A 24,232-nucleotide genomic window follows, 5' to 3' on the forward strand; every position below is an offset into this window, starting at 1 on the left:
ACGCACGATCACACACGCACACTAACACACCAGTTGTGTCCAATAGACCCGTTGTCCAGAGGCAGAGCTTTGATTTGGTTGAACATTGGAGTGTGGGTTAAAACAGCGATTCTCAACTGGAAAGTGTCTGATATTTTTTTTTAAATACTCCACTCTGAGCTGAAATGACTAAAACCAGGTAGAAAGTGTGTAGAAACCAGTAGAACTATTTGGTGGATTTTGTTGATTTTACAGTCTCAAACCAGTGAACTCAACATTCCTCATCAAGAATATGGGCATAATGAAAAATGAGGGACTGTTGTTCCCTTGTCATATAATTAGTACATGTACTATCAATATAGCATTGTAAAAAAAAATCCAGATTGCCTTTTATCATAAATAAATAAATAAATTGCCGTGCAAATATTGGATCGCGGCTGAGACAATTTGGTTCTATTTGGTTCCCGGGGTAAAACCAGTGGAGAACCACTGGGTTAAAACATTTGAATAAGTTGATTTGAATGTCTGGGGGCCAAACCTTTGGGATGGGCTTAGTACGACTTCTGGCGCTTATGTCATCATTGACTGACACATGCTCACAGTGAGGGTATGCGTGCTTACAGTCTCAAACACACAGTACATAACTTACAATCACACTTCAAAGCAGGGCAATCGTACACGGCAGTCGATGCTTTTACTACGGAAAATATTTATTTGTTTTAGTCAAAAGCCAAGAAGGACAGAACCCATAAAGACAAAGACAGGTTCCTGTGGAGGCAAAATGTGACTCTACAGTTTATATGGAATAAATAAGAATAAAATGGACTCTTTGGGGAAGCTGTGTGAGTGGATTGACTGCAGGGTGCAGGCCAAAGGAGAAGGTGCTTCTGGTTCTGTTCATCTGTGTGTATGTGGGAGACAGTGCAGGTGGTAGACACTATGACCTAGCAGAAACATCATACTGGTTCATTACATATCACGAGGCCACCATTGTGTTTTCTCCAGCAGGAAAGTTTCTTAGTTTAGCAAACAACACATTCCCCACACACATTATCTGGTATAAAGTACTTTGTCATAACGCTGTATCATACACAACTTGATTGTCTCAGCATCCAACCATCGATCAAACATCAGTCAACATTGCGTTTACTGACCTAATACATGCAGGCGGACATTTATATTTACAAAGGTCTACGAAGGCCTGTGGCTTTTGATAGAGACTCGTATTTAATAAGGACACAGCGTGCGAATCTGAGTCCATCCTGACAAAAAACGATAGGAAAAGAATACGTAAAGGAAATAGCTTTTTGAGATACTAAGCCCCATTACTGTGAAGACATCAGCAGAGTATTCAAAGAGCCACGGGGCCCCATTCTCATAACACCGCCATCACACCGGGGAATATCACCATAGAAATACAGAACAAAATACCACTCACTCAAATATAACAGAGCATAATGGCTGAAGCAAAACGATGTCATCAAATATAGAAAGAAGTAAGGCAAATAAAGGCAAAAATAAAAGCAAAGTACGAACACAAAAATATATCAAAGAGGTGGTGTACTTTTGGAATGGAATAAAAACACAATAGAAAAGAACAACAACTACATACGATAAAATAACAAAGTTATCCAAAAATATTCTATAAATACAGAGAGCCTCCGTCTCCTGCAGAGGGAAGGTCAAAGGTGAGGGGTCAGAGGCAGACCCTATGACGTCTCGTTGACTGTCCTCTCCAGCTCTATGATTTTAGCGCTGTCGTTCACCCTCTGCTCCAGAGACCTGGCGCAGAAGAGAGACAAACAGATAAGAAACTACAGCACTAGACTTTTACTGACACCAATACCCCAAAATCGTGTAAAAAAAACTGTTATTCTGTCTCATACAGTCTCTGATGTCATCGACTACCATAAGTGTGTGTGTGTATGTGTGTGTGTGTGTCGTACCTGTGCAGGTCTAAAAGCAGGGGTTTCTGTGGGTTCGTATCACTGCTGTTGCTGAAAGGTGGGCGTGTCTCAGCCCGATGTGACTCCTCCCCTTTCTGCTGCTTTTTCTCAGAGCGCCACGCTGCCATGACAACCGTGGGCCTCTCCAATTGGTCAGGATAGTCCCCGCCCAGACCCAGAAGATGTGGCTCGTCCAGCCCTCTCTCCTCATAGGACAGCAGGCTCCTGGACTTCACTGTGAAGGATCATGGGTAAAAAAAAAAAAAACATTTTTACCTGATCACATCATGTCCAGAAAGGAGAAAGTACTCAATGACATGCCTATCTTTTACATCTGTCTTTGTTGAAACGTCTTTTGTTTTTTTAGGGACGGTATAATCCTTTGATGCGACCGTGTCTCCTACTAATGCAATCCTACAACCCTCTTAACAATATGGATTACACATTAAACCTAACAACAGTAAACCTTGCTCTGTACATATCCTACAAAACAGATTGTTCTGCTGTAGGGGCAGAGTGCCAGCAACACAAATGCTGGGCTCTGTGGCAAACAGGCTGTGTGTGGGAGGGAGGGAGAAGAGCTGTAGGGGGAGCAAAGATCAATCATCATAAAATGGCTGCATTGCAGTTTAATCATGCTAATGATAGTCCCTCTGAATGGGAAATAATGACATTCAAGTGTACACTCTTCCAGGAGGCCATGCCAAAACACTCCAAAAGGTGTGTGTGTGTGTGTGTGTGATTGGTAGGATCACGCAACACTGCTAGTTTCTCAGCACTCAGAGATTCAGAGCTAATGCCTCGCTAACACACACACACACACACACCACACTCTGACACGTCATGCACTGTAAAAAGATCAGCATTAATCCACGAAACATGAATGTGCAATGTGTGACTGACTGTGTGTGTGTGTGTGTGTGTGTGTGTGTGTGTGTGTGTGTGTGTGTGTGTGTGTGTGTGTGTGTGTGTGTGTGTAGTACCTGTAGCTGTGTAAGACTCCTGCATGGCCATGTCTCTGGAGAGGCCAGTCTCTGTGATGGAGGAGCAAGGACCCAGGCTGGAGTAGAAACTCCCTAGGAACACAGCGAAGCACAGCACCACCACCTAGACACACACACACACACACACACACACAATATGTTATTAGGCTCCACAGTCAAGCACTTACATGAAAAAGACAAAGGCTGCCCACAACAGCTGACACACAGAGCATGCAGGAGTTATATCAAATGAAAAACAAAAGGTTATCCAATCGATATGAAACACAAATGTGTGCTCGCGCACACACACACGCGAGCACACACACACAGGGCTGAGGGTTGAGTTGAGGAGACTCACCATGAGGCAGGAGGAGGTCTGGGTGCCAGTGACTTTGCAGGAGCGGGGAACCTTCCCTGCCACCACCGCCTGCAGAGAGTGCAGCTGTTGTATTAGAGTCCTAGGGAGAGGGAACGAGGGGAGAGAGGGGAAGGGGAGAGGAGACGAGGGGGAAGGGAGAGGAGACGAGGGGAGAGAGGGGGAAGGGGAGAGGAGACGAGGGGAGAGAGGGGGAAGGGGAGAGGAGACGAGGGGAGAGAGGGGGAAGGGGAGAGGAGAGGAGAGGAGACGAGGAGAGGGACGAGGGGAGAGGGGACGAGGGGAGAGGGACGAGGGGAGATGGGGAGAGGGGACGAGGGGAGAGGGGACGATGGGGATGGGGAGAGGGGAGATGGGGAGAGGAGACGAGGGGAGAGAGGGGGAAGGGGAGGGAGAGGAGACGAGGGGAGAGAGGGGAAGGGGAGAGGAGAGGAGACAAGGGAAGAGAGGGGGAAGGGGAGAGGAGAGGAGACGAGGGGAGAGAGGGGGGAAGGGGAGAGGAGACGAGGGGAGATGGGGAGAGGGGACGAGGGGAGATGGGGAGAGGGGATGAGGGGAGAGGAGACGAGGAGAGAGAAAGGGCAGAAGGTAAAGTTGGGCTCAGAGCTTAGTCATAGACACTCACACACATCCTGCCAAAGACAATACACACACACACACACACTTTCACACACACAGCTAAATAGACACACAGCTGAACAGAACAGCAGAGAATTACACACTTCACTGGACTAACATATGACTTCACAGACAATGTTACACGGTGTGTATTCGTGCACAAACACATGAAATCATAGCAAAACATAACGCTCCGTTCGACTCAGCGAGCTGTGTGATAATTTTACAAGGTTGGATTAATATTGTAGGAAAGGATGAAGCACGAAACATAACCTGGAGCACTGTATAATGTATGTCTCTTACTTGTTGGTACACTCCAGATTCTCCAGTTTCCTGCGCAGCTCGCTGTTCTCATTGGAGCAGTTCTCCACCCTGTGGACAAAAGGGGGAATTACAAGATCAGTGACAGGTAGGCATAATAACTCGGGGAGACAGAAGCCACTACTGTATTTGTGTAAAAGCACCATTGAGTTTAATGAATTGTCATTGCCATAATAAGGTCTTTATCTATTGATAATGACGCAAATTAATTACCAAAGAAATGGGAGACAAAAAATGCATTCCCAAAGCAACACATTTGATTGAGAACATCACGAAAGACTCACTTCTTCTCCAGGGCGTCCATGTACTCCTTCTTCTTTCTGCGGCTCTCTTGAGCAGAGATCTGAAAGAAAGGATGTCGAAATTACACCCCTGTTATGGCTCACGGAAGTATCGCTTTACTGTATCACTCTGAAGTGTGTTATTACGTCTGGCACAGGCAGAAATACAAAAGTATTAAACATATGAGTGAGCATTTCTCCTCTGCCAAGATAATCCATCCACCTGACAGGTGTGGCATAGCAAGAAGCTGATTCAACAGCATGATCATTACACAGGTGAACTTTGTGCTGGGGAACAATAAAAGGCCACTCTAAAATGTGCAGTTTCGTCACAAAACACGATGCCGCAGATGTCTCAAGTTTGGAGGGAGCGTGCAATTGGCGTGCTGACTGCAGGAATGTCCACCAGAGCAGTTGCCAGGAAATCTAACGTTAATTTCCCTACCATAAGCCTCCTCTCCAACGTCATTTTATAGAATTTGGCAGTGCGTCCAACCAGCCTCACAACCGCAGACCACGTGTAACCACGCCAGCCCAGGACCTCCACATACTGCTTCTTCACCTGCAGGATCGCCTGAGACCAGCCACCCAGTGAGCTGATGAAACTGAGGAGTATTTCTGTCTGTACTAAAGTACTTTGTGGGGAAAAACTCAGTCTGATTGGCTGGGCCTGGCTCCACAGTGGTTGGGCCTATGCCCTCCCAGGCCCATCCATGGCAAATTAAGAATAGGGCCTAATGAATTTATTTCAATTGACTGATTTCCTGATATGAACTCTAACTCAGTAAAATCATCGACACTGTTCCATGTTGAGTTTATATTTATGTTCCTAGCTGTTGTTTGACATTTCAACTCACGAATCGTAATCACAAGACCCACCTTGTTCTTGATCTTCCTGCGTATCTTCTTCAGGGCTTTCTCCTCCGCCTTGGACAGGGGCAGCTTGGTGGGAACAGGGTAACCCTCGGCAACCAGGGTTCTCCTCTCTTCCTCTGTCAGCAGGAGAGGGCCAGAGCCCTGCAGCTTCTACAGGGGGCGGAGGAGAGAGGAAGTGTCATCAGAGTCCATCAGATAAACTGACAAACTGTGTCTTATTTCAGTGACGTCCCTGTATCTGTTCTCTGAATAGCTCCATCGCTCATTCCTTCCATTTCGTGAGGTTGTCACTGATCTGACCAGGTTGGATTGGTGAACGCAATAGGGTGGTAACCTCGCATTAACTTATCTCTCTCGGATCAGTGATCACCTGAAGAAAGGTAGGACGGATTCATATTCTGCCCACAGGGTCCCTGTATCTTTTCAGTGAATCCCTGGTCCCCAGTCTGTGTTGTACTTACATGTGGGGCGGTGAGAAGAGGGGAGTTGGAGAGGGAGGAGGGTGTGCGCTGAGACACCTTGAGGCCGGCCTGGGAGGGTGCAGGGCTGAGGGGAGAGGAGGGGGTGGAGGGGCTCTGGGGAGTGCTGGCGTGTACCGGGCTCTGACAGCCCTCTGAGTCACTGCTGTGGGAGGAGGGAGGGGTGGGTGGCATCTGCAGAGACTCCAGACCTTGTGAGGGGAAACACACACAAACAGGTTACACGCCTGCAAACGTTCTCTGGAGACGATCAACACTAACATTTACAGACTTTACACATTGGTTTGTACTTGATGTCAACATCATCCATCCGTGGCTAGAAGGGATCCTCAGAGCAGCACAACACTGATCCGCCTGCATAGCAACTATACTGAACAAAAATATTAAAAAACGCAACAAATTCAAATATTCCACTGAGTTACAATTCATATAAGGAAATTAGCCAAATTGAAATACATTTCTTAGGCCATATGGATTTTCCATGACTGGGAATACAGATATGCATCTGTTGGTCACCTTAAAAAACAAAAGAAGGTAGGGGCGCGGATCAGAAAACCAGTCAGTATCTGGTGTGACCACCATTCGCCTCATGCAATGCGACACGTCTCCTTCGCATAGAGTTGATCAGGCTGTTGATTGTGGCCTGTGATTGATTGTGGAATGTTGTCAAAATCCTTTTCAATGTCTGTGCGAAGTTGCCGGTTGTTGGCAGGGACTGGAAAATGCTGTCGTACACGTCGATCCAGAGCATCCCAAACATGCTCAATGGGTGACATGTCTGGTGAGTATGCAGGCCATGGAAGAACTGGGACATTTTCAGCTTCCAGGAATTGTGTACAGATCCTTGCGTCATGAGGCCGTGCATTATCATGCTGAAACATGAGGTGATGGCGGCAGATGAGCGGCACGACAATGGGCCTCGGGGTCTCATCATGGTATCTCTGTGCATTGAAACTGCCATCGATTAAATACAATTATGTTCATTGTCTGTAGCTTATGCCTGCACATACAACCCCACTAGGGCACTCTGTTCATCACGTTGACATCAGCAAACCGCACGACAACACAATGCCCTACACATTGGTCTGCAGTTGTGAGGCCGGTTGGACGCACTGCCAAATTCTCTAAAACAACGTTGGAGGCGGCTTATGGGAGAGAAGTGAACATTCAGTTCTCTGGCAACAGCTCTGGTGGACATTCCTGCAGTCAGCACGCCAATTGCAAGCTCCCTCAAAACTTGAGACATCTGTGGCATTGTGTTGTGTGACAAAACTGCACATTTTAGAGTGGCTTTTTATTGTCCCCAGCACAAGGTGCACCTGTGTAATGATCATGCTGTTTAATCAGCTTCTTGATATGCCACACCTGTCAGGTGGATGGATTATCTTGGCAAAGGAAAAATCCTTACTGACAAGGATGTAAACAAATTAGTGCACAAAATTTGAGAGGAATAAGGTTTTTGTGCATATGGACATTTCTGGGATGCTTTATTTCAGCTCATGCAACATGGGACTAAGACTTTACATGTTGCGTTTGTATGTTTTGAGAAAAAAAGAAGAAACCCGCACACTGATCTTTAATAAGCTTTACGTATATGACCTTCATCACAGCGTTTGTGCTTAAAAACCTATATATTTTGGACATACCATACATATTGTCAAATACTTAAAAGTGTGCTTGATTTATATTCAAAAGGCATCTTCAAAATGTATGCACGCATGACAAAGTCGCTTTGGATAAAAGCGTCTGCTAAATGGTGTATATTATACGATTATGTTATTTAATGAGGGGTAAAGAGCACAGTACTTGACACGTATATTTGACCCAGGTCTGGGGACGACATACAGAGAGGTCATGAATAGTGTGGCAGTACGATATGGTGTGTGTCAGGTCTCACCTTTAGGAGACAAGTTGAGGAACTGGTCCACCTCATGAGGCTCCAGTTTGATCTGGATCTCACCAATCTCCTTCGCCTAGACAATCAAACCGCAGAGAGAGAGACGTCACACACGCGCACACGTTTGTGTGTGTGTATGTTTGTGAGTGAATGTGGGCCTGTCTGCATGTGCTGTGGCTCTAAACGTCTTCTTACCTTGCTGGTCTTGCCCTGTGTGGCCGTCTGTGGGTTGGGCTTGGGGGCTGGTGGGGCCGGGGCCTCAGTGATGTGGCCCTCAGGGGCCAGGGAGAGGGTTAGGGTGGGCAGCAGGGCTGGAGGGTCACACAGCAACACCTCCATCTGTTCCTCCTGCTCCACGGACCAATTCTCACCATCTGATTCTAATAGAAAGAGACACGACACATCAGTATCAGCACGGTCACTTAGATATGCTGCGTACTGTTTGTGTCTTGTGTGGCCCTGAACGTACTAAAGCACATAGCTCCACATATCTCTGTATTGCCACCCTCTTTTGTTATAGATACCGCAGATATCCTGCACATTACAGTACGGCATGTAATCTACAACTGTCACTGAGGCCCAAAAACCCTCCCCTCTGTCCTCCTCCTCTCACCTGCATCGCTCCCCTGCTCCCCAGGCAGATGTGAGACGGGCGACTGGGGCCGGGAATCCCCACACAGGGAGTAGGAGTGCTCCGCCTGGATGTGGGGCGGCAGCGGGGAGGACGGGGTGAAATCATCCCCCTCGTCCATGGCCTCTCCTTCCCGGCCGGACAGGAAGGGGTCGCTCAGCAGCTGTCCCAGCAAAGCATCCTGGGAGAAGTCATCCAGGAGGTCTGTGAAGTGCTGTTAGAGGGCGAGAGAGAGAGCGAGAGATGGACGTTCATGATAGATTGATAAAAGACATTTAAGAAACACAGACTTGAGGCTGAGCACAGGCATGATACCATCTAGTCATCACACTGTCTAGTTACTACACCATATACCATGTCATTATTATATCATATGTCTGTAGCTAATTTGTAATAACTGCATATGAAGCTCTTTAATGTCTATCAGCACTTGCCTTTAAGGAAAAGCCCCACAGGCCAGCAACAAACAGCCAATCATAGAGCTGTAAAATCCCCTCTCCTCTTGTGACAATAGAGGCTGATATCGCTCCCACCAATCAGAGCGGCCGTATCTCATCCTCCCATCTCTCAATGTGGTGAGACGTTTTGACTTTTGAGTACAGGCCAAGACTGACAGCCACCTTCTCCACTTCTTCTCCTTTCTTCCCCCCCCCCCATCCTACCCTCAGAACATTCCTCCATGCACATTCCTTCCCATCTTCCTTTATTGAAAAAAGTCTAATTTCTCATCACTGCTTGGGACAGGCTAGGACAGGCCTCTCAACCTCTGCGCTGTTCAGGTGCTTCAATGTTCCTTCCCCTGTCTGCCCTCCGCTTTTTAGATGGCCTACCTCTATATGTCATCACGAAGACCTTCGGGTCAAAGAAGTCAACTCAATAAACTGAGGGAGCATTCGACGTGTGTGACGGCACTGTGCCCTGCACTTGGAAGTCATGATCAGATGGGTGTATACTATTTAACTCTCTATACCTCTTTCTTCTTTTTGGGTTATGTACTTCTCTACCTCTCTTTAACATGACCAAACTAATAACGCCTATCAGCCAGCTGGAACGGTAATAATGGCCAGGTTAGGCCATATTATTTGTGGTTAATAGCTACATTGAAAGAGCGCGCAGCAACAGTAGTTCATCATGTCTTCTGTGAGGCAGTGGAGGACAGGGACAATACAGTATATAGCCTAGACTTACAAGAAAACTGTTGAATAGAAGACAGTCGCCCGTTCGCGAACACAAACAAACGTGCTTTCGGTTGGTTTCACGCAATGATGTCCAGTGCCTTCGGAAAGCATTCCGGACACTTAGACCACTTCTTCGTTACGTTACAGCCATATTCTAAAACGGATTAAATAAAAACATTTCAAACTCAGCCATCTACATACAGTACCCCATAATGACAAAGCGAAAACAGGTTTTGAGAAATATTTGCAATTTTTTTTTGAAGAAGAAGAAACAGAAATATCTTATTTACATAATATTCAGACCCTTTTCCGTTTCCAATGATCATCCTTGACATGTTTGTACAGCTTGATTGGAGTCCACCTGTGGTACATTTAATTGATAGGACATGATTTAGAAAGGCAAACACCTGTCTATATAAGGTCCCTCAGTTGACAGTGATGTCCGAGCAAAAACCAAGCCATGAGGTCGAAGGAATTGTCCATAGAGCTCCGAGACAAGATTGTGTCGAGGCACGGATATGGGGAAGGGTACCAAAAAGGGTACCAAAAAATGTCAGTAGCATTGAAGGCCACCAAGAACACAGTGGCCTCCATCATTGTTCAATGGAAGAAGTTTGGAACCACCAAGACTCTTCCTAGAGCCCTCCACCAATCATGCCTTTATGGCAGAGTGGCCAGACAGAAGCCACTCCTCAGTAAAAGGCACATGACAGCCTGCTTGGAGTTTGCCAAAAGGAACCTAAAGACTCTCAGACCATGAAAAACAAGATTCTCTGGTCTGTTGAAACCATGATTGAACTCTTTGGCCTGAATTCCAAGCGTCACGTCTGGAGGAAGCCTGACACCATCCCTACAGTGAAGCATGGTGGTGGCAACAGCACAGAGAGATCCTTGATGAAAACTTGCTCCAGAGCGCTCAGGACCTCAGACTGGGGCGAAGGTTCACCTTCCAACAGGACAATGACCCTAAGCACACAGGCAAGACAACACAAGAATGACTTTCAAGTCTCTGAATGCCCTTGAGTGGCCCATCCAGAGCCCGGACTTGAACCCGATCGAATATCTCTGGAGAGACCAGAAAATAGCTGCACAGCAACGCTCTCCATCCAACCAGACAGTGCTTGAGAGGATCTACAGAGAAGAATGGGAGAGACTCCACAAATACAGATGTGCCAACCTTGTAGCGTCATACCCAAGAAGAGTCGAGGCTGTAATCGCTTCCAAAGGTGCTTCAACAAAGTACTGAGTAAAGGGTCTGAATAAATGTGATATTTATGGGGTATTGTGTGTAGATTTATGAGGGGGAAAAAAACAATTTTATACATTTTAGAATAAGGCTGCAACCTAACAAAATGTGGAAAAAGTCAAGGAGTCTGAATACTTCCCGAAGTCAATGTATATAAACCCCGAATTGCTGATGCTATGCATTAGCCACTGAAAGGCTTTGAAGCCACCGGTTAGCCATATTGTCACTCCCTAGTAGGAGCAGTCCTCCATGGAAATGAATGGAATTCTACAGTATTTCCAATACACGTTTCAAGGACAAAATTGCATGTCTATAAGTATTTTTCTGGTGTAGTTGTGACAGTAACATTTTTATGAATTTGTATGTTTAGCGCACATTATATACAACTTAAAAGTACGCATTTAGGCGTCTGCAATATACTAAATGTGGCTGAAATGAATGTAGACAATGTATTTCTATACCTTCCAAAATATTACCACAGCCCCCCCTATCAATCATCTAGTGTATATATAAATCCTTGATTTCACTGCCAACGCACGCCCAATTCTGGTGAGTTCAACGCTTAATTTGGTTTCTCTCTTTACTGAGGCCTGGGGGTGTACTCAACCGTTTAACAACCAAACAGAATGAAAAGGGGTGGGACCTACCTGAATTTGTCCAATAGAAACTCTTGTTTTTGGTGCAAAACCTTTCCCGTTTGGAGTAAACGGGTTTCTGTTACAAAACGTTTTGCAACAGATTAAATGTTTTGCAACAGAATCGGCGTGATGAATAGGCCTACACCCCTGGTTAGAGCACTAACTAGGTTCTGATGCACAGTATGGCGTTATTCTAGAGTTCAGCACTGATATTTCCCCGAATTTAACCAGTGGTGGGATGACTAGGATCATTTTATCGTCCCTGCTCTTTCTGGCGTACAGTCTCCGTCACTGAAAATGTCAACTATTTTTGAATCAGACCGCTGGATGGATTACAAGTAACAGAGTTCTGTGTTCTGGACTTGTATTGAACTGCATTACTGATGTGGGATCTTAATTCGAGCCAGTTTGTTATAGCAGGAAAATAATCCTTCAGAAACAGGAAATGTCAATTATTATGTGGATTATAATTCATGGACATTTTTTCGGGATTGATACATTTTTCGTGAGAGAAAATGAAGTCTTTCCTTTTAAAGTGGAAATGAAAATCTTCAGAAGCCTTTTTAAACCTAAAATACACAATACGTTTTGAACTTCCTGTATTTCTGGAAAGTTCTCCTGCAACAGGGTGATCAAATGAAGACCCTACATCTGTAAGCGTCAGGGAACCTTATAGTGTAGCCTATATCTTCAAACTCTCCCATCCTATACCCCGACTACTACATATCTCCATAGACATACACTACCGTTCAAAAGTTTGGGGTCACTTAGACATTTCGTTGTTTTTTAAAGAAAAGCACATTTTTTGTCCATTAAAATCACATCAAATTGATCAGAAATACAGTGTAGACATTGTTAATGTTGTAAATAACTGTTGTAGCTGGAAACAGCAGATTGTTAATGGAATATCTACATGGGCGTACAGAGGCCCATTATCAGCAACCATGACTCCTGTGTTCCAATGGCACGTTGTGTTAGCTAATCCAAGTTTATAATTTTAAAAGGTTAATTGATCATTAGAAAACCCTTTTGCAATTGTTAGCACAGCTGAAGACGTTTGTTCTGATTAAAGAAGCAATAAAACTGTCCTTCTTTAGACTAGATGAGAATCTGGAGCATTTGTGGGTTCGATTACAGGCTTAAAATGGCCAGAAACAAAGCAAGGTCTTTGTTTCTGGCCATTTTGAGCTTGTAATCGAACCCACAAATGCTGATGCTCCAGGTTCTCAACTAGTCTAAAGGAGGCCAGTTTTATTGCTTCTTTAATCAGAACAACAGTTTTCAGCTGTGCTAACATAATTGCAAAAGGGTTTTCTAATGATCACTTTGATGTTATTTTAATAGACAAAAAATTGTTTTATTTCAAAAACAAGGACATTTCTAAGTGACCCCAAACTTTTGAACGGTAGTGTATAATGTCTGCGTGTGTGTGTGTGTGTGTGTCAGAGAGTGGGGTGATGTTGTACAGTAGGGAACAGTGTTACTGTAGAGCTGAGGGAAAGGGAGGAGGGAGGGATGTTTCAATGTGTTGCTCATTAACAAAGATCCACAGAGACAACACCCTCCTTATGAAACAAAGGCCTTTTCACTCACACAAAATAAAGGCAACCTCGACAACTTCCACAGCTGCTTAGATAGAAAACAGCAGTCTTTAACTTCCTGTTGAAAACTAATAAGAACACCCGACATTTAAAGTATGCACATCATTAAAATGAATAGGTCTACAGATTTCACAGTAATGCTAAGAAGCATTACTCCATAGGATTTGGAGCCAACTGTTCAGGTTGTATTGCAGTATCCTGGAAACCACTTGAGTAAGCCAAACAGCTACGTTAATTACCTGATTCCACCCAAAAATCAGTTCCCTGAAAGTGCATGCATAACTAGTAACCTTCACCTGCTCTAGACTACAGTTCTGTCTCCGGGCAGAACTCACAGACCTGAGCCAATAGGAGTATTAGTCAGACAGGGCCTGTCTCTAAACTGCTACAGCAGGGGATAGGAAGCATCTGGAGAACGTGTCTTGCTAGCATCTCAGGGAGTGGGCAGAGAAAACACTTCATGGATATCATCTAGTTGGAAAACAGAGAGCAACATTCAGAGGGAAAAGGGTGGAATGGCAAATAGGAAAAGAGAAGACAGCAGGCGGAAAAAGTGATGAACAGCCTGGAGAATGTGAAAGGAGTAAGAAGGAGAGGGGGACAGAGAGAGAGAGAGAGAGAGAGAGAGAGAGAGAGAGAGAAAGAAAGAAAGAGGGAGGGAGCACAAGGAGAAAGGGAGCGTGAGGAGAGAAGGGTGGAGATGGCAGGAAGCCAGGCATGTGGGTTCAATTACAGTCTGATGCAGGCCAAGACAGAGAGAGAGAGAGCGCGAGAGAGAGCGCGAGAGAGCAAGAGAGAGAGAAAGGGAGGCTGAGGGAGTGAGACAAAACTGACCACTCGCCATTGAAATGTTCTTTCCACTCTTTTCCCACTTGTAACATTTTCTACATGTCCGGCTGGAAGGGAACTCAACACAAATGCTAGTCTGTCCAGAGGGCCTACGCCAGTAGAGTCAGAGTGACCTCTTTAACCGACTCTTACACGCTAAACATCCTGTTACATACCGAGTTATACACTAGTCAATTCCCTATATGGCTCTATATACTCTAAAACACCATAGGAAACACTCAGTCCTGTACACATGATTTAAATAGTACACAAACAACTCAAACTCTCCATAAGGAGTTATGTGGGTATATAAAGAGTAGGAATTCAGATCCTTTCAGGCATGCCTCTCTGCAATCCTCTAACAGGCCTGGTGTGTGTTTAGTCAGTATGTTTATACTAACACACACACACAAAATGGGCCTCGTGTTAACTGTGTTTAAAAAGTGTCTCGCCCTGCATCTGGCCAGTGCTTTTGGGTAGGGGAGAAGAGAGAGGGGTAGAGAGGGGGAAGGGGAGGGGAAAAGAGAGGAGAGAGAAGGAGAGACAAGTTGGAAGAGAGGTGAGGGGAGAGGAGAGAGAGGGGTGAGGGGAGAGGAGAGAGAGGGGTGAGGAGAGAGGAGAAAGGACTGCTGGCTACGTCACACCGAATCACTAACCAACAGACAACAATTTACAATTTACACTGACGCTCACGTCTCCGAGCAACAGAACAGCCATCTCCAGCGATTGTCACACAGGAAACTCTGGACCCTTACCAGGACGACCACTGATAGACACACCCCTATCTATCATGTTTGTCCCTTGTCGTCATGTGTTGTGTGACAGTTATGGTTTGGTGAGATAATGATTGTGATAATGATTATGGTGAGAAAACTGTTGGGTGTTGACTAGCTTTAGAAGAGGAGGAGCAAGAAGAGGAGGAGACAGGAGGAGAGGAATTGATCTCTGGCAGTCTTCTATCGTGTTGGAGGTCTCTAGGGAGAGGTTAGACTCTGTGGAGGCCTACTGAACCACAACCCTCTCCCGCTCTGTCATTACCTTGGCTATTCAGGGACATAAAATGGAGGAGGGGGCTGGGGCGGTGGGGTTGTGGTGGTGTGTGAGGCCTAGGCGTGCAGGGGGATGTGGGTCATTGGGTTGGGCTCCCTCTGGTGCTACTGTTGCTCCTGATGGGAGAGAATGACTTTGTCTCAGGCCTGGCACGGTGGGAGCTGGGGTGGGGGTGAGGGATGGGTGAGGTAATGAGGTATTGTTAGGGGTGTTTGGGTGAGGGGCTGTAACCTAACTCTCTGACTCCATCTCCAACAGGTAGACGGACGGTTTCTGCACAACCACATACCCACACGACAGAGTAGGGCCTACGGGGCTACTGTTGGATTACAGGCAACATCCGCACCGAGCTAAAGGCTAGAGCTGCCGCTTTCAAGGAGCTAGACACTAATCCGGACGGTTATAAGAAATCCTGCTATGCACTCAGACGAATCATCAAACAGGCAAAGCTTCAATACAGGACTAAGATTGAATCCTACTACACCGGCTCTGAAATGGACTACAAAAGAGAAACCCAGCCGCGAGCTGCCCTATGACGCGAGCCTACCAGACGAGCTGAATTCCTTTTATGCTCGCTTCAAGGCAAGCAACACTGAAGCATGCATGAGAGCACCAGCTGTTCCGGATGACTGTTTGATCGCGCCCTCCGGAGCTGATGTGAGCAAGACCTTTAAATAGGTCAATATTCACAAGGCCGCGGGGCCAGATGGATTACCAGGACGTATACTCAGAGCACGTGCGGACCACCTGGCAAGTGACTTCCCTGACATTTTCAACCTGTAATACCTACATGTTTCAAGTAGACCACCACTAAATGATTACCGTCCCGTAGCACTCAAGTCGGTAGCCATGAAGTGCTTTGAGAGGCTGGTCATGACTCACATCAACTCCATCAACCAAGAAGCCCTAGACCCACTCAAATTCACATACCGCCCCAACAGATCCACAGACGACACAATCTCATCCCACCTGGACAAAAGGAACACCTATGTGAGAAGGCTGTTCTTTGACTAGAGCTCAGCATTCAACACCATAGTGCCCACAAAGCTCATTGCTAAGCTAAGGACCCTGGAACTAAACACCTCCCTCTGCAACTGGATCCTAGACTTCCTAACGGACCACCCCCAAGTGGTAACAGTAGGCAACAACACATCTGCCATGCTGATCCTCAACACTTGGGCCCCTCAGGGGTGTGTGCTTAGTCTCTCCTGTACGACTCCAACACCATCATTAAGTTTGCTGACGACACAACAGTGGTAGGCGTGATCACAAACAATGATGAGACAGTCTATAGGGAGGAGGTCAGAGAACTGGCAGTGTGGTTTCAGGACAACAACCTCTCCCTCAATGTGAACAAGACAAAAGAGCTGATCGTGGACTACAGGAAAAGGAGGGCCAAACAGGCCCCCATTAACATCAACGGGGCTGTAGTGCCGCGGGTCGAGAGTTTCAAGTTCCTTGACGTCCACATCAACAAACTATCATGCTCCAAACACACCAAGAAAGGGCACGACAACACCTTTTCCCCCGCAGGATACATGGGTCCTCAGATCTTCAAAATTTTCCACAGCTGCACCATCAAGAGTATCCTGACCGGTTGCATCCCCACCTGGTATGGTAACTGCTCGGCATCCGACCACAATGCACTACAGAGGGTAGTGTGTACAGCCCAGTACATCACTGGGACCACGTTTCTTGCCACCCGGGACCCATATACTAGGCGGTGTCAGAGGAAGGCCCAAAAAAATAGTCAAAAAAAATAGACTCGTCATCCAAGTCTCTCAGCTACCGTAGGGCAAGCATTACCGGAGCGCCAAGTCTAGGTCCAAAAGGCTCATGAACAGCTTCTACCACCAAGCCATAAGACTGCTGAACAATTAATAAAATGGCCACCCAGATTATGTACATTGACCCCCCTTTACTTTTACACTGCTGCTACCCGCTGTTTATTATCTATGCATAGTCACTTTACCGCTACCTAAACTCAGCAACAACAAAAAACTTCCTCTCACTGTCAACTGCGTTTATTTCAGCAAACTTAACATGTGTAAATATTTGTATTAACATAACAAGATTCAACAACTGAGACAAACTGAACAAGTTCCACAGACATGTGACTAACAGAAATTGAATAATGTGTCCCTGAACAAAGGGGGGGAGGGGGTCAAAATCAAAAGTAACAGTCAGTATCTGGTGGCCACCAGCTGCGAGATGTTACCCCACTCTTCCACCAAGGCACCTGCAGGTTCCCGGACATTTCTGGGGGGAATGGCCCTAGCCCTCACCCTCCGATCCAACAAATCCCAGACGTGCTTAATGGGATTGAGATCCAGGCTCTTCGCTGGCCATGGCAGAACACTGACATTCCTGTCTTGCAGGAAATCACGCACAGAACGAGCAGTATGGCTGGTGGCATTGTCATGCTGGAGGGTCATGTCAGGATGAGCCTGCAGGAAGGGTGATATTGCCTGCAATGACAACAAGCTCAGTCCGATGATGCTGTGACACACCGCCCCAGACCATGATGCTCCACCTCCAAATCGATCCCGCTCCAGAGTACAGGCCTCGGTGTAACACTCGTTCCTTCGACGATAAATGTGAATCCGACCATCAAAACCGCGACTCGTCAGTGAAGAGCACTTTTTGCCAGTCCTGTCTGGTTTGTGCCCATAGGCGACGTTGTTGCCGGTGATGTCTGGTGGGGACCTGCCTTACAACGACCGTTCCACAGGTGCAAGTTCATTAATTGTTTATGCTTCATTGAACAAGCATGGGAAACAGTGTTTAAACCCTTTACAATGAAGATCAGTGAAGTTATTTGGATTTTTATGAATTATCTTTGAAAGACAGGGTCCTGAAAAAGGGACGTTTCTTTTTTTGCTGAGTTTGTATGTACAAATTAGCTCAACTAACCTGTAAGCCTGCACATTGACTCAGTACCGGTACCCCATGTACATAGCCTCGTTATTGTTATTTGACTTTTTATTTTATTTAGTAAACATTTTCTTAACTCTATTTCTTGAACTGCATTGTTGGCTAAGGGCTTGTAAGTCAGCATTTCACGGTAAGGTCTACACCTGTTGTATTCGGTGTATGTGACAAATACAATTTGATTTGATTGAAGTGGAGAGGGATGAGAAGGGTTTGAAATCATTTTTGTAGTGTTCTGTAATTGCTGACCCTCCAGGGCATAAATGTGTGTGTGTTTGTGTGTGTTTAGTGTGCTTCGGCAAAGAGAGGAAGTTGGTTAAGCATGGGGGAAGGGAAGAGGCAGAATTGATGACGCAATACCTTCCCCTGAAAAAAACAGATGTGCACCGAAAGAGAGGAAGAAATTACACTCTCTCACACACACACACACACATATATATATATATAAACCATGTCTGTGTGTGCGCGCATTAGGCTGTACCTTGTCCTGGACTCTTTCTTGTGAACGGACACACTGATAATGACACACACACACACACACACACGGCACATGTGCATTTCCCTTGGATCCCTTCCATGTGCAACCTAGTCATGTAGCATTAGTCATTGCATCACAGCACGTCCCTCCTAGCTCTAACCCCGACGACTGATGGAGGCAGGACAGAGTGTCTTCAACAGATGATCAACTCAAAACAACTATGATAAAGACTGAGGCCCTGTTCTGACTGTTGTGGTTGGCTGATATTGGTGTTATTCCCGGCAGGAATGAACACATACCAGGCCTGGAGCTCCAGCTGCGTCTGCGGTTTATCACGAGCTGACGGCAGGACAGAGGCCCAGAAACAGGGCTCAGACTGGGGGTTTAGTGGGGTTTCAGACTGGGGGCTGGGACTGAAGGGACCAACTGAAGCCAGGGTTGTGTTCCTGTCCTTTGGACCAATGCAATGCTACGATCCAATCCCATGGTCATGCTCCACAGATTTTTTTTAAACGGAACACTGAACCATTAATTTCAACCAAACACGACCGCTATGTGACCCAGTTCTCCCCCTCTGGGCAGGGTGAAGGGTTTGGGGTCAGAATGACCGATGAGACCCACTGATTGGATAGGATTAGGTGGAGGAGTGGGGGAGGGGGTTGTCTGTAATTCCAGGATACTACTACCAGTGGGTGTGACGTTAAACCAGTGTGATGTGTTGACTCTCCACACACTGTGTGTTTCAGAAGATAATCACTAGAAGCAGTCGTGTGAACTGAGAAGGAAACTACTGCATGACAAAGGACATGGCTAAATTACATTACTGAAGGGTACATTGACACCACAGGCGGCTGGTGGCACCTTCATTGAAATGATGGAATGGAATTAATGGAATCAAACACGTGGCTTCCATGTGTTTGATACCAATCTATTTTATTGGATTTATTTTATTTCACCTTTATTTAACCAGGTAGGCAAGTTCTCATTTACAATTGTGACCTGGCCAAGACAAAGCAAAGCAGTTCGACACATACAACGACACAGAGTTACACATGGAGTAAAACAAACATACAGTCAATAATACAGTATAAAAATAAGTCTATATACAATGTGAGCAAGTGAGGTGAGATAAGGGAGGTAAAGGCAAAAAAGGCCATGGTGGCAAAGTAAATACAATATAGCAAGTAAAACACTGGAATGGTAGATTTGCAGTAGAAGAATGTGCAAAGTAGAGACAGAAATAATAGGGTACAAAGGAGCAAAATAAATAAATAAATACAGTAGGGGATGTGGTAGTTGTTTGGGCTAAATTATAGATGGGCTATGTACAGGTGTAGTAAGCACCAGCTGTCAGTACAGGTGCTGCTCTGACAGCTGGTGCTTAAAGCTAGTGAGGGAAATAAGTGTTTCCAGTTTCAGAGATTTTTGTAGTTCGTTCCAGTCATTGGCAGCAGAGAACTGGAAGGAGAGGCGGCCAAAGGCTTTTGGTTTTGGGGGTGACCAGAGATATACCTGCTGGAGCGCGTGCTACAGGTGGGTGATGCTATGGTGACCAGCGAGCTTAGATAAGGGGGGACTTTACCTAGCAGGGTTGTGTAGATGACATGGAGACAGTGGGTTTGGCGATGAGTATGAAGCGAGGGCCAGCCAACGAGAGAGTACAGGTCACAGTGGTGGGTAGTATATGGGGCTTTGGAGACAAAACGGATGGCACTGTGATAGACTGCATCCAATTTATTGAGTAGATTGTTGGAGGCTATTTTGTAAATGACATCGCCGAAGTCGAGGATTGGTAGGATGATCCGTTTTACAAGGGTATGTTTGGCAGCATGAGTGAAGGAGGCTTTGTTGCGAAATAGGAAGCCAATTCTAGATGTAACTTTGGATTGGAGATGTTTGATGTGAGTCTAGAAGGAGAGTTTACAGTCTAACCAGACACCTAGGTATTTGTAGTTGTCTATTCACTCCATTCCAAAATGTCTTATGATCAGTCCTCCTCTCACCGCCTCCTGTGAGTGACACCCTATTGCCCATATAGTGCACTACTTTGAAAAGCAATTCACTTCATGGGAAAGTGTGTATCCTATGTGGTTGAGGAGGGCAGTTGGATCTGGAAAAGAAGACTAAAAACTAGCCTAAAAAATGTGGATGAAAGTAGTGAGAATGTATATTTGTTGGTGATGAATTTCAGATCGTCTTAATGACTGACCGTTGAGCTCGTGAGTTGAACATCCTCGGGGTCAGAGTTCAGACAGTGACTCACCGTGTTATCAGACACACACACCCTTGACAGTCAGACTAAGCAGCAGGATCTGAAATGGAAAGAGGGAGGGAGGGAGATGACTAGTGTCTGGAAAACTATCTCCCTCTCTCTTTCTCTTCCCGCCTCCCATGGTTTCCTACCAAGGCAGCTTAATTGAGTCCAGAACTCACACACCCCGCTTCAGTGACATTTTACTTTTTCCAGGCCTGCTCTGACACAGTGACTCTGCCCCACTGACGTCCTTCAACTGTTGATCAAGCGTTCTCTCTGTGTGAGTGTAGTGGGTTTGGTTCAATTGAGTCACAGTCCCCTTCAACATAAAGGGCGTGCAGTGAAAGGCTTTACAAGCCTGCCGAGGGAAACAACTTGTTCAACCAGGCATTTATTAAGTTATTCTGAAAGCACTCAATTACATGTCTCTCTGAATAACATTGTCTAATAGGAAAATGATGTCAACGTAAAAAATGCAGGGAGAGAGAGGCATCAGAGAGGTGAAGGAGCTGTGTTTAGACTATGGGGCAGGAGCAGGCATGTTCATCCTTGACTGTCCCTTCCCCCACCCTCCCTCGAGGGACGAGGGGAGGAAAAGGAGGACGGATAGAGGAAGCAGTACGTTAAAGGGTTAAAAAGTGAGCGGGTGAGAGAGATGGAAGGGACGGAGGACATGGAGTTAAAACTTGTGAACAGGAAATGGGTTCCAGGTGAGAAGAAAAAAACGACTTTTAAAACACAAACCACTGAGCCCTGACAAAATGTCTGCCGCTCTCCTAAACAGCTTTGTCGGTAAATGTAGGGCTGCACAGATATCAGTGGTAAGGCGACACAGAGAGCAGGGAAATATGAGTACAGAGAGTCACTGGATCGTGTTGTAGAACTCTGATTACTAGGTCAAACTATATCCTTACTAGGCTACTGAAGAATTTGGCTCCTCTCCCCGTTTAGGGCTGGGACACCATGCCCTACTCTAAAAAGAAACATAGCCAACACCCGGTACACACACACACACACAGTACCAGTTAACAGCTAACCGGGGCCTCAAGCGAGGGAAAGAAAGGGTGAGTGTAAATGTAGCTGTGCTGTAGAGCGTGGAGGCTAGCTGCTGTGGGTTCGGAGTAATGACCCCTCTCACACACACTAATTACAACCCTACAGCAACTACGAATGTCCCGCTTCAGAACAGAAGAAAAGCTCAACGGAGTGTGGAGGAAGACTTCACAGTGGGAGGGGTTGGAGACACCCTGGTCAAGAGTAGTGCACTAGAAAAGGAAAAGGGTGCCATTTCCAAAGCAGACATGGTTATAGAGCAGCCATTGCCGTGGTTACGTGACAGGATGTTGAGCATGGTACAGGTACCTTCCAGTATCAAAGATGGTTTCCCTTCAATAAGGATTGATGAAGTATGAGGAAGAGGCACGCAACACAACACCATAAGCCAGGAAGTAGAAGACCCCTCATTTTTCAGAGGTTATCTTTCCAATCTGTTATTGTTATTGTTTGAGTATTGCAAATGTTTCCTTTTGTCTAAAGAACCAGAATATAAAGTACAGCACCTCACCCTTGAGCTTATTTAAGTGATAACGCCCGGGAAGCCGGTGTTTGGAGGACATATTGGCACGGGTGTTGTTAGGCCCGAGACGAAGTCGAACCGGGTCAATATGTCCTCCAAACCCCGGCTTCCCGGGCGTTATCACATTTATACAACGGATTACCAGCATATTCTAATAATGATTGACATATTTATATTATAAAGGTTATTTTGATTCATTTATTCGTACTTTTTCGTCCTTCCACAAGATATAGTCCCGACACAAATCTAAGGTTGCTACCCAAGCCCGCTGGTCGTTCATTCTGTTGGTTCGGTTACCAGAGACGCGACCCAGTCGTTCAGTCTTTTTGTTCTGTATCTATGGACGAGACCCAATCGTTCATTCTAAATGTTCCATTGCCATACTGGCTGGCAACGTTCTTATCCCATGCTTGCTAGCTAGCCACCTACGACTAACTTACAGTCACAGTCAAACAGTGCAGACAGAACAACAGCAAAGTAGCTGCATTTGTTAAGCTGTTTTTCTAGTGACATTTATTTGGATACATCCATAACAATGAGCTAATGAGGCACGATTTCACCTGGCAGAGAAAATGTGCTCTCTCATCAGGACACGGTTCAGAGGAGCTAACCTACAACACAGCTAACACAATCACATCAAACTGAAACTGGAAAGACTGCAAACTAACGCTGCACTTCGTTTCGTTTTACCTGTTTTCTATTGATAGTTCTTAGTTCTTCTTCTTCTTCAATCGAATGTTTGGACAAACCTACTCATTCAAGGGTTTTTCTTCATTTTTTTACTATTTTCTACATTGTAGAATAATAGTGAAGAAATCACAACTATGAAATAACACATTTGGAATCATGTCGTAACAAAAAAAAGTGTTTAACAAATTAAAATCTATTTTATATTTGAGATTCTTCAAAGTAGCCACCCTTTGCCTTGATGACAGCTTTGCACATGCTTGGCATTCTCTCAACCAGCTTCATGAGGTAGTCACCTGGAATGCTTTTCAATCAACAGGTGTGCCTTGTTAAAAAGTAATTTGTGAAATTAATTGTCTTCTTAATGCGTTTGAAATAAAGAAAAACCCTGGAATTAGTAGGTGTGTCCAATCTTTTGACTGGTACTATATATCCATAAAAATTATGCCGATTCATGATTTCGACTGGCTGAGAAAAGTTGCCTTCCTGTCTGTCTCACACCGACACGTTCATTACGATGGGACATCTGGAAATCGAATTTGAATATTGAAACAATGGTGAAAATGTCGGAGAGACAGACCGTAAGGTTTATACAAATCTCTGCTGTTGAAAACAAAATGTTAGTCGAAAAGAAATGTGAGATAATGCCTAGATGCTTTTTATAGTGGAGATCAGGTTGATAAATTGCCTGGCTGGGCTGAGGCGACAGCGGATTGCGCAGTCAGATGGAACAGAGTAAATAGGCATTTTAACGTCATAGATTTAGCCGGTGGTAACTTGTGGAATAGACACTGGCTGGAATGCAGTTTTAACCAATCAGCATTCAGGATTAGAACCGCCTGTTGTATAAAACAGAATAGCAACACGACATGAATGATACTGGATCTAAATATCTGCTGGAGAGGAATATGATTTGTTCCTGATGATCAAAGCACCTACATGCCTGGGAGGAATGACTGACAGTAATGACTGACAGTGACATGCAGTGGGAGGGAAGAAAGAGCTGTGGAATGACAGAAACACACCTACATATAAACACAGGGGTAGGGCTGGAACAGGGACAAACAAATACCGCATACTTCAAAGCACATCATCATCACATACAAATCTGATTGATTGGCTGTCTAATATATGCAAAGGACACGGTACTTAACACACTCCCTTTCATGTGAATGTTTCTCACACACACACACACACACACACACACACACACACACACACACACACACACACACACACACACACACACACACAAATCAGTGCATGTCCCACAGAAATGATCCTCTCCTGAAATGAAGGAGTTGATATTGAATAGAATAGGGTTAGGGCAGTGAGTGAATGTGGCCTTGTATGTGAGTGTGTATGTGTGTGCTTGAAT

General features: G+C 45.5%; 1 protein-coding gene across 1 annotated transcript in view; it reads right to left on the reverse strand.

Moving 5' to 3' along the window:
* Nucleotides 1-666: 666 nt before the first annotated feature.
* Nucleotides 667-24,232, reverse strand: part of creb3l2 (cAMP responsive element binding protein 3-like 2) — a 28,184-nt gene continuing 4,618 nt past the window's right edge. The window contains exons 2-12 of the mRNA XM_029630209.2: nucleotides 8,370-8,601; nucleotides 7,952-8,136; nucleotides 7,757-7,832; nucleotides 5,842-6,050; nucleotides 5,384-5,530; nucleotides 4,508-4,566; nucleotides 4,206-4,274; nucleotides 3,267-3,366; nucleotides 2,909-3,032; nucleotides 1,926-2,160; nucleotides 667-1,761 (exon numbers count right to left, since the gene is read on the reverse strand). Of these exons, the coding sequence (XP_029486069.1) occupies nucleotides 1,689-1,761; nucleotides 1,926-2,160; nucleotides 2,909-3,032; nucleotides 3,267-3,366; nucleotides 4,206-4,274; nucleotides 4,508-4,566; nucleotides 5,384-5,530; nucleotides 5,842-6,050; nucleotides 7,757-7,832; nucleotides 7,952-8,136; nucleotides 8,370-8,601 (1,509 nt within the window). The 3' untranslated portion in view covers nucleotides 667-1,688. The remainder of the gene's footprint in view (nucleotides 1,762-1,925; nucleotides 2,161-2,908; nucleotides 3,033-3,266; nucleotides 3,367-4,205; nucleotides 4,275-4,507; nucleotides 4,567-5,383; nucleotides 5,531-5,841; nucleotides 6,051-7,756; nucleotides 7,833-7,951; nucleotides 8,137-8,369; nucleotides 8,602-24,232) is intronic.

Source organism: Oncorhynchus nerka, linkage group LG23 (genome assembly GCF_034236695.1).
Source record: "Oncorhynchus nerka isolate Pitt River linkage group LG23, Oner_Uvic_2.0, whole genome shotgun sequence".
NCBI lineage: Eukaryota > Metazoa > Chordata > Actinopteri > Salmoniformes > Salmonidae > Oncorhynchus > Oncorhynchus nerka.